The sequence below is a fragment of the Prunus mume genome, linkage group LG2 (genome assembly GCF_029339155.1).
Source record: "Prunus mume cultivar Tortuosa linkage group LG2, ASM2933915v1, whole genome shotgun sequence".
NCBI classification, from domain to species: domain Eukaryota; kingdom Viridiplantae; phylum Streptophyta; class Magnoliopsida; order Rosales; family Rosaceae; genus Prunus; species Prunus mume.
The window spans coordinates 3,260,848-3,271,291 of NC_142699.1; the positions used below are offsets into that span (position 1 = coordinate 3,260,848).

General features: G+C 35.0%; 1 protein-coding gene across 2 annotated transcripts; it reads right to left on the reverse strand.

The window, feature by feature from the left end:
- Positions 1-76: 76 nt before the first annotated feature.
- Positions 77-10,035, reverse strand: LOC103319369 (crossover junction endonuclease EME1B-like). Of its 2 annotated transcripts, none has more exons than XM_016792359.2 (12): positions 9,630-10,034; positions 8,131-8,286; positions 7,918-7,997; positions 6,466-6,639; positions 6,237-6,390; positions 6,047-6,156; positions 5,437-5,612; positions 4,119-4,182; positions 3,890-4,008; positions 3,437-3,526; positions 2,543-2,657; positions 77-590 (listed from the first exon to the last, which is right to left on the reverse strand). In XM_016792359.2, exons 1-12 carry the CDS (start codon positions 9,946-9,948, stop codon positions 411-413), a joined length of 1,737 nt encoding a protein of 578 aa, XP_016647845.1. In that variant the 5' UTR covers positions 9,949-10,034; the 3' UTR covers positions 77-410. The 2 variants fall into 2 exon arrangements, with proteins under 2 accessions (XP_016647845.1, XP_088901232.1); XM_089045106.1 differs by lacking the exon at positions 77-590 and adding an exon at positions 1,680-2,062 and having other exon boundaries at positions 9,630-10,035.
- Between the last annotated feature and the right edge of the window lie 409 nt (positions 10,036-10,444).

A 10,444-nucleotide genomic window follows, 5' to 3' on the forward strand; every position in this document is an offset into this window, starting at 1 on the left:
GGCTTAGCTATTGTCACCTGCACATGTACTCCACTGGGAGACTCACTTCCATTAATAGGTGATACAGCCAAGCACACGTCGCAAATGTTTTCTTTGGTTTTTAAATAGTCATAGTAATATGTTGCATTTACATCATTGTCACAAAAGTATGGATCTATTTCGTCTACAACTGTAACAAACTAGCTCTTGATGAGTGGTACCTCCTTTCCCAATATTCGACGAGGTGCTAAGTCTGAATTCTCTTCCCTTTGATATACCAAAACCGCAAGAATATTTACATTTTTTCTTGACATTAATGAGTTATACTTTACACAGCAAGAACTACTACTTAAGGCTCTGAAAATAACATTTACCACAAAGGAATCAAAGCGCTACCGCAGAATACAAGTAATAGACAAATCTGGAGTTATTTAAGCCAGTTGATGCCTAAACAAATCAGCACCATCCTCAACATCATCAGTTTTAATGGATCCACTTTGTGCCATAAGTATTCTGTACACTCTCTTGGAGCAAACCTCACCCACTCTTCTGTCATCGCGAAGTAAACCTTCAGTTACCAAGTCCTTCAGCAGAAATTCCTTTTGATGAACCTGTCATTTCAATATAGAGCAACCAAGAAAATAGAAAGGAAAAAAAAAAACAAAGTAAATAGAATCTACAAAAAAGTGTTGAATTCTGCCTTGATATAGCAATGTACAAGCTGCTGAATGCAAGTATGCCTTGTGAAAAATGGTATATACACACAGATATATGTAATCAAATATCTATCTTATATCAATGCATATTGCAAAAGCACTAAGCATTAGGAGAATACAAATCCAACTAAATATACCTTGCCAGTTAACCCTCCAAATCAGTGTACTTTTACAGGCATCAATTAACTCGGTCAAAGAACAAAATTATACATCATTATAATTTACAGAGGCAAACAAAGCAACTTGGTGCACAGTGACATAAAACGGGCATATCATAATTCTAATTAACATGTAGTGGAATTTCATGGCTGTACTGCGTAAATGGTGATTAGTCATTAGACATATTTCTCAGTAGTCATCTGCATTGCACAAACCATAAATGGCTATTCAGGAAGCAGAACCAGCTGAACCTAAAGTTGGACAAATCCCTTCAAACTGGTTCGGTAAAAGGGGGGATAGTGACAATGACAAGATCCCAGTATCCCCCCACATTGGAAAAGTCGGGCATCTTTGGGCAGTCTTTCCTTGCAAGCCAGTTTGCAAGGGAAACTCTGTCCATGGATCCTATAAAGTGGTATTAGAGCATAGCAAGATTGGAACTATCTGTGATCATGAAGCACTCAAATATGTTCATGGTTAATGACATGGGAATAGCAACACTAAGGGGGCCCATTTAAATGGATCACAACAATCCTACACCCCGAAGTGTGTGGAACTTGATTTTCACTGTTTTAATGGTGGACAAGATCAACAAGTTGGTTTCATAAATAAAACAAGATCAGCTAGTCGGAATTTCAGGGTGGAAAATTTCTTTCAGTTTCAGCAAATACCAGAAAAAGATACTAAGCTCCTGGCTATACAGTGTCAAATCACAGCAGAAAAAAAATTCCCAGTGGTGAACAGCCGAAAAATAGTGAAATAAAGCAATAAAATTGCAGTTCGAATGAAAATAAGAGTTCTAGGGCAAAGCAACTCTTACAAGAATTCTATAATATGATTTCTGGAATTAAATTAATAAAACTCGAATACAAAGTCTCTTAATAGGCTATTTATACTAGGATTACAGCACCCCTAGCCTGCTAGCCTTAATTATGAAAGTACCTAATAAATCTTAGCCTATTCTTTTTAAAAACTAACCCGGCTACTAACTGAAAACACTAGGACTGTAAGTATCATCTATCACATAACATAAAACATAAAACCCTAAGCAAAACAAATAAAAGACAATAAACATATCCTAAATCCCAAACTAATTAGAACCCTAGCATAGGTGACAAGCGGGGCCCAAGTACTCCTGGAGAGGGAGACTTGTAGATGCTGCTCCTCTGTCACATCTCCAAAACAAGCCCTTGAGATTCCTACAGGACCTGCAGTATGTTCACACTTTTAACTTATTAAGGAAGGTTTCTATCTAGTTTCCATGGAAAATGAAAAGGGCAAAAGAGAAACATTATAATATATATTTAATGTCGGAAAAACACAAAAAGGGTGTGTTTAGACACCTAAGGAAACTAGATGTTAGCACTGCAGTTCACAAAGAATTCATCATCAAAATGGAGGCCGTTGCAGACCATAGCAGCAATCAACTGAACTAATGTAAATTTATAAAATGGTTCCAAAACTTGTCAAATATCATCCCATTAGGTTGATGAGCAAAACGTTCTAGAAAACTGTATTCCAAGATAATATGTATCTGTGACTTGTCAATAGCCATAAATCCGTTCACTTCTTCCTGGGAAACCAAATGCGCCTAAATTGAATTGCATATGGGTCTAATGAAGACAGTGTTAGATCAATCAACAAATGTTCATTTATATTTCAGGCAGGTTGAAGCATATTATACTTACCAACATATTTTGATCCATGTAAACACTCAACAGAGATTTCATGGTAGGGTACTTCTTCCATATAGCAATAGCAAACCGTGGCTGTACCTTTGGGATAGCTACCAAAGCTTTTAACCTGGATGCAGAAACTAGTATTAGGTATAAAATAAAAATCCCTGCAGAGTAATGAAAAACTTGTGAAAAACAGACAAACCAAATTAATTTGTATTTTGTACAGAGAAGGCTTGTTGAACAACATATTTTCCTGATGTCTGCTAAAAGTGATTTGACATCTGTAGTTGAGAACACTAATAGGGAGAAAGAAAAAGACTGAGTGAAACTAAGCCATGCTAGGGTTTGGGAGATTAATTGAAATTCAATTCATAAATATATGTGGAATTCTGGAAATCCAATTTTAGTTGAGGGGGCCATGGTTCTTTCAAGGCAGTGGTTGGAGAAGGGCTTGTAGGAAGGATAGATTGTCCCAACTAACTAGACAACTAGGCTTGTAGGTTTCTCTCAACCCTCTCACTTTCATCACGGTTCCCCTTGTCCTTCCTGTCATATCAAACCCTCGTCAAATAGACAGAGTCACAAAGGAAACTCATCAGCCTATATCTAGATCTCCTGAAACTTAAATAGTGCTCCTTGCAACACAGGGTCATAAAAGCTGGATTGGGACTCTTTGATCCCAAAAAGTGAAGTCAAGGATTCAAATGCCCCTCAAGGAAATAAGAAAGTACATCAGATGAAATATCAAGTAGAACCACACAACCACAGGACATGATTAAAATATATGTTGATACTACAGCTACTCTTGGTGCCAGGAACAATGATTAAGCAGTTCAGTTCAGACCCGTAGAAGAAAGCTTCATCTTATCCATGGTCTCTATCTATTAACATCATACTACTCACCATGCGCTCTTATTAATTAAATTCCGGTCAACACAGTCCTTAATCATAAGAGGTCCATTAGCATTTACGTCCAGTCTCGTTAACTTCTTTCTGCAATTTCATAAAGGAAAGGTAGAATCAGAACAGTAACCAGTTAAAATATGAAAATGCAGAGAGAGAGAGAGAGAGAGAGAGAATTTGTCCTTTTTACATAGAAATAAAAACTTTACTGAAAACACAACTATTTCTAGTTAATATTAAACCAGAGCGAAAACTGAATTTCAATGTTCAAAAACTGGGTGAAGCTATGTGAAACTCGTACAAGTCTTAAACAAAAAAGAAAAGTGTACAATGTAGATGCATATATCAAATCTTGAGACTAGAAAACCTGTCTTCCCTGGGATATGTGTTTTAAAGCATTCTCAAACTGTTATTAGGTTTTAAGTTCATTAGAAAAACAAATGGATCAAACACCTAAATTGGCAGGATGAGAGGTTGCACGTCAAACCAACAATGTGTTCAGCAAGTTCAGCCTCATCTATGCACTGCCTGGAATGTACTTTAAAAAAATTAGTGGTCAATTTTGCCAGCACCTGGTAAAAAAAGGAAGAAGTCAAAATACTAATTAAAAAAACAGATCCATTATTCTGCAAGACATGAATGAAATGTTGGAATCCGAAGCATTTTCTGTTAGTAGTTCAACCTCCTCAACAGGAGGGCGTCTCCAATCATTATCCTTTGTTAGGTTCTTGTACACTTCTTGTTCCCTAACATTGTAAACAATTCCATGAGATGAAGCATTACATCATGACTATTGCACAAATCTAAGAAATAACTATTATGTTATAGGAAAATGGAAAATAGAGATTTCAATTGCCAGGCTCATCACAAACGGTAAACTTGCATCAAGAAATAAATAAATAACAAATTGATAATCTATCAGGAAAAACTACATTATAAACCAATGTGTTCATACTGCATCTGAAGACAGTGAAACAATTTAAGTACAATTACGAGGTCGAACAAATGTGACAAAACACATGCTTTTGACAAACGCATTCAACTGCTACGGGCATAAATGAGGAAACATTGTGTATTTGTAACAAATAAAGCTCAAAAAATTGTATATTTCATATAGCAAGTATAGAGGATTGAATGTCAACACAAAATAAATAGATCCTTTCAATTTCATAGTCATTTAATTCATATGATTTTTCAACAAGAGCACAAAACACGGGTTCAACAGGTAGTTATAGTCAACTGATAATACTCAAAAGGTACGTAAATTTTAATGAACATTGCATAAGTTCCACCTGTTTTTTATTTTATTTTAAAAAAGTAAAAAGAGCAAGGAAAAGAAAATAACAAAGCTTGACTTTTCTGGAAATCAGCTCATCCTTACTTATTGCTCGCTCCCATTTGAATGAAATACCAATTATCTACTGAAAGAAAAAAGAATATTTAAGTTCTTAGATAATCAGCTTGTGGAGCCATCATAAAATTGTTTAATGAACCCAAGTTCACGAGCACAAAATTAAAATCTTCGTATTTCTAAATTTGATGTTTCATTTATGTTGTGTAAGAAATGGCTGCAGACTTACTTATTAAGAATAAAGAGGGCCAAGACCACTTTGAGCAATTAAGCTTAAGAGCCATATTAATAACACGGTTTTTGTTCTCTACTTAATTTAGTAAGTATTGATGAATTTAGAACCACATTGATGACAGAAAACAAAAACAAAGAGGCATGCTCATAGTGAAGAAGCAACCTAGACTGCAAGAAAAATAAAAGAACAGTATAAGATAAAGATGTTAGTAACATCATGCGCAGACTGTTTATCTAAATCAGGATAACAATTATGCAGCATCCGTCTAAGAAGAATACATAGAACAGTTTCGGAAGATGAATGAATGAAATGGCATGGTAAAAATTCATCACTATGATATAATACATATATTTACATAATTAAAATGAACTACATATGCACAATGGTAAAATACTGCTTTCATTAATCTCTCACCTTTTATTAATATATGCCATCAACCTATTTGTAAGATAACACACTGTATAGGATGGATAACGACTTCGAACACTAAAAACATGGTCCAAGAGAGAGTCATTGATGACAAGGTTACAAAATTCTTCAGCTTCATACACGAGCAATACATATTGAATCTCTATTCGTTCAGGAGAACTCTGCAATTAGATATTGAGGTTAACTTATGCTAAAAATAATAGCAATCTGTGAGATTAATATATGCTAAAAATTATATCCTCAAAATAATAATCCAGACCTACCTACACACACAATGCATAAAGATGCACCCCAGTATCTAATCACTATATCATGATCCTTTAAGAGCGAATCTTCAAGTCACACAGGATTCACACTCACAATAAACCTTTGGTATCAGGGTATATATTTTTATGCGAAAAATGAATTTACCTACTTTTATGATCTATTTTTGGGGTGGGTTATGGGCACAAAATGTTCAACCATACAGAAAATATCAAAAATAAATCAAATTCCAGCTAATTTTCCTATTATGAAGTTTAGGAGATAATGCTAGTAGAAAAATACTTTATACTGGGGTAGCTCACAAAACTCTTCAATTTCATACACTTATTACCTGTGAAATATGTTCTGGAACAGTCATGGTCCAGACAATTGATTTTTCAATTGGATTTGATGTTATACGGTATGTTATCCCTCTTTCAGCAAACCTTGTAAGCAGATTTCCTATCATAAAAGTTTATATATCTCAGCTACCAGATATGATGTTATACGGAAAAAGAAAGTGAAGAATACGAAGAGCATACCTCCAACTGACCCCAATTCCACTACTTTAAGGTCAATCTCAGCCACTATGGATTTCACAGCAAACTTTCCTTTTTCCCACTTTTGTTCTTCTTTCTGAATCTTTTTCATCTCTGCTGCTTCAGATTTCAGAGCTGCTCTCTGCAACTTCTCTTGCTGTTTTTCATTAATCTTGATTATTTCATTTTTCTGTTAACAAGAATTGGGTAAAGATCGTAGATAGCAACTTACTTGCTTCTTTAGATTCTTTTCTTCCATTAGGCGTATCCTTTCCTCTTTCGCCATCTTCCTTCTACCCATTGCTTCGTCTCTAATACTTTTTTCAGTAATAGCTTTAGTTTTTCTTCTCTGTTTCACAATGTTGCCCATCTGATCCATTCTATTTTCTTTGTCAGGATCAAGTACCTGATCTCAGCATGTCATATATTTTAGGATAAACACCCAATGGCATGTAAGGATAGCAGCAAATGAAAGATAGCACACCACACCTTCATTAAAAATGAGAACACAACGAAATATCAAAACTTTTTGATGTCTCATGAATAGTCTATACATATAATAACATTTAGTTTGAATAACACAGGGCCACAGAAACTAATGACAAACAACTAGAAACTGTCCAAAATGGCTTATTTCTTGATTATTATACATTCCAGTTCAACAAATAGAGGGGGAAAAAAAGATATTAGACAGAACAAGATGATTGTTATACTGCAAGACTGGTGCAACTACTAGACTGTCAATGTGAAGATGAAATCAGCAAAACAGCAACAGAAAACATTCAGAGGAGCTAAAACTTGTTAACTGAGGAAATTGTAGAAGTACAGATTACTTTTCTCCTCCTTAGTAAAAGCAAATGCAGAGGAGCTAAAACTTGTTCTCATTATGTTGTACATCTGTGGAGGAGATTACTTAAGGATGCTGAACTGAGCTGGGTTATTCCACCCGATTGCAGATCCATTCCATTTTAGAGTCATAAGTAGTTTGAGGGAGAAAAACAACGGTAATCTGAAACTGTTGGGTACTGGCATTTTTTTCCAGTGGTTTGGTTGGAAAGCAACAAAAGGAATTTTGAAATTAATAGAAAAGAGGATGAAGAGTTTCTTTGGGACAGAATAAGGTATTGGACTTCACTTTCACCATCGGTTTCTCCAAGTTTCAAAATTTAGCTCTCTGCATTGGAGGGCTTCACTTAATAATAGTCTTCATTAATGTCTTTTGTACTTTTGTTTGCTGGTTTTGTATTGTACGCAGTGGACAACTTGTCCACAACTCTATATTTTAACAAACCTACTAATAAATTTTATTTCTTATCCAAAGAAATATGATACTCATTTATTTTTATTTTTTTAAAGTACCCAAAAATCTATCCCAAAAAACAATATACTTTAGGTTGCTAGATTTTAATAAATTTTTAAATACACTCATAACTTTCATTTCAATCAACGCTTCTTTCACTAAATTTTCACCAGTCCCTTCTGAAATGTCTTCATCAATTAGTCTTGACATCCAAATCATAATGAATTTGAAACTTATTAAGGTTAGGAATCATGTATTGCCTACATTTAGAAAATATAATGCCCCATAGAAATTAACAGAACAAAACACACTTGTAACAAGAAGCATGTCTCTGAACAATCAAACATAATTAGTAAACATCATAGACCAGGGTATCAATTGTACCTGATTAATATCAAAATCATCTTGCAAAGAAACAGGTTGCACAGAACAGTCCTCAGACATATGTGCTAGACTGTCATGTCCTGATAAACATGTATGTGTCCATATTAAAGGAAAAACATATTCCAGGGAGTAGAGTCATTTTGTTGAACATTTTGAAATCTAAGCTGATAAATAACCATAACCAAAGGTATGACAGATACACGAAAAACATACCAAGAGAAGATGTGGATTCGACAAATCTGGAACTCCAATCTAAGCCCTTCGCCACACCAAAACCACTAGAAATTGATTTGTTATCCTTCCCCCTTTCCCTTCCAGAACTACTTTCAGACTCATTATCAGATTCCAGAAATACCAAGCCATTAATGCCTGAATGTAAACAAAACACAGTATACATGTGAAAAAACTTCAACATTTGCAAACTAAAATAAAATTTTCAACAATATTTAAATCGCAGGGTGATTCTGTTCATACCCGAAAGTTTATTTCCAAATTATTTGCCATTTATAGTACGACATTCTATTAGAAAAATAAATAAATCATAAAAGGCTTCTTCTCAACACTCTTTAAATTAAAATTCAAAATTAACAAAAATTATACAAAAGAAAAGAGGCAATGCCGACCTGGCCAAAGAAGACCAGCTTCACTGGCTTGAGAAGGCCGACATGGTTCTAGTTCTAGCCTTCTCAAGCTAGTGAGGCTTACCTCCCTTGCTGCTTTTTTTTTTTTTTTTCTAATTCGAATTCATTTTAGTTTTAAGTTTGTAACAATAGTGATGAATAGAAACTAATACAGAACAGTATGGAATGTGATAAATGTTTCTTTTGAGGTAATTCCCACTTTCTCTCGGCCTTTTGATGTATGGCTGCTGCATAATTTGAAAAGTAAGGTATTTTTGTACAAAATCTGCCTTGGAATTTAGTGTTTTTTGCTATATTACAGCATTTCTAGAAATGGCGTTGTAATCATATCGTTAATCCTAGTTATGAACCTCCAGTTATTATGGCTGAGATAATAGTTCAATTTGCCGAGGAGTGGCATGAGGTTAACTTGGTTATGAACTGTAAGCCTGCTAGAGAAACTGTGCAACTTAAATGGCATTCTCCTCAAGCCGGTAGGGTTAAAACTAACGTTGATGGCAGCTATAAAAGTGGTGAGGGCAAAACTACTGCAGGTGGTCTTTTAAGGGATTCTAATGGTGACTGGTTGGGTGGATTTAGTGTAAATATTGGTGCTGTATGGAGACAAAACTTTGGGGACTACCTTATGGATTACAACTTGCTTGGCAAAATGAACATTGATGTGGAAATGCCAAGATAGGGTTGTTGTTGTTTAGTAATGTTTTCATCTTTGTATAGGCTTCTGCCCCAATTTCACCCAAAAATAATTATAATCTTAACATAGGCTTCGGCCAGATCGGGATGTCGTTGTATGCGTAACAGTTATTATGATGGAAATAAAAAATTTAATAACAAAACAAAACAAAAATTTGAAATGAACTGAATCAATTAACGAACAAAAATAAAATAATATGATTAAACACCAACCATAACAATTAAGAAACAAAGCATAAACAAGAAGTTCACACAAAAACCAAAATGGCAAATAACTAAGCATTTTCCACAAAGCACACAAAAATCGAGTGTAAGCCCAGAAACCCTAGTTCAAACAAAATGCGTGAAATAATAACAGAAACCAATCAATCAACCAACCGGAGAACTTGCGCGGGGAATCTGAAACGCTAGCTTGGGAGGAAGGAGCTTTTGAGCATGGAGACTCGTCAAGGACCTCGAAGTAGCGGAGTGAGGTGGGACCCGGTGGCTTCCGTGTCGGTCTGGTGGGGTCGTCGTCGTCGTCAAGGACGAGAACCGGAGTCTGAGTATTGAGGTTTGGGTAGGGGTAGAGTTCGGTTCGGCGTTTCTTATTAGAGCAGTGGAATGGTTGGAATGGAGGAGGTGAGGAGAGGGCATTCTGGTCATTTTCTTCTTCTTCTTCGTCGGAGAGGACGATTGGCTGCTGAGGCTTCGACATTTGAGACTGCGAATGAAGAAGAGAATGAAGAGGGACTCGAGAGAGAAAGAGACGCGTTTAAAAAAAAATCAGCGGCAACCCTGTTTTTATTTTTTTATTTTTTTGGGTTGGAAAGATTTTTTATTTTTTCGCTTTTAATCACAATTAGTTGGTTTAATAAATTATCAGCTTTGGTCCTTTTTTTTCTTTTTTTTTGACATAATTGGTCCTTTACGTTACAAAGTAAGCATACATCAAATTGGTCCCTGTCATAATTCCATCAAAACTTCTATTAGATTATTGATGCGACATATATGTGAAATTCACACCTCAATTGATATAAAGCCACGAGTCTTTAAATAAAAATTAGAAATATTTGTAAATACTATCTGAACTCTTAGTTATGTGCGCAATTACTATTTGAACTTTCAATTTTTACTATTAACCACTTCAATTTTACAAAATGTAGCAATTTACTTTTTACATGTAATTCCATTAAAACTTCCGTTAAATAAAA

What these genes read in the sequence shown, in the direction of transcription:
- LOC103319369 (XM_016792359.2), bottom strand. Translation starts at nt 9,948, where the DNA reads ATGTCGAAGCCTCAGCAGCCAATCGTCCTCTCCGACGAAGAAGAAGAA. An exon ending in CGAATCCACATCTTCTCTTG is followed by an intron (nt 7,998 to 8,130) that starts GTATGTTTTTCG and finishes CATGTTTATCAG; the next exon opens with GACATGACAGTCTAGCACAT. An exon ending in GACGCCCTCCTGTTGAGGAG is followed by an intron (nt 4,009 to 4,118) that starts GTTGAACTACTA and finishes TTTTTTTACCAG; the next exon opens with GTGCTGGCAAAATTGACCAC.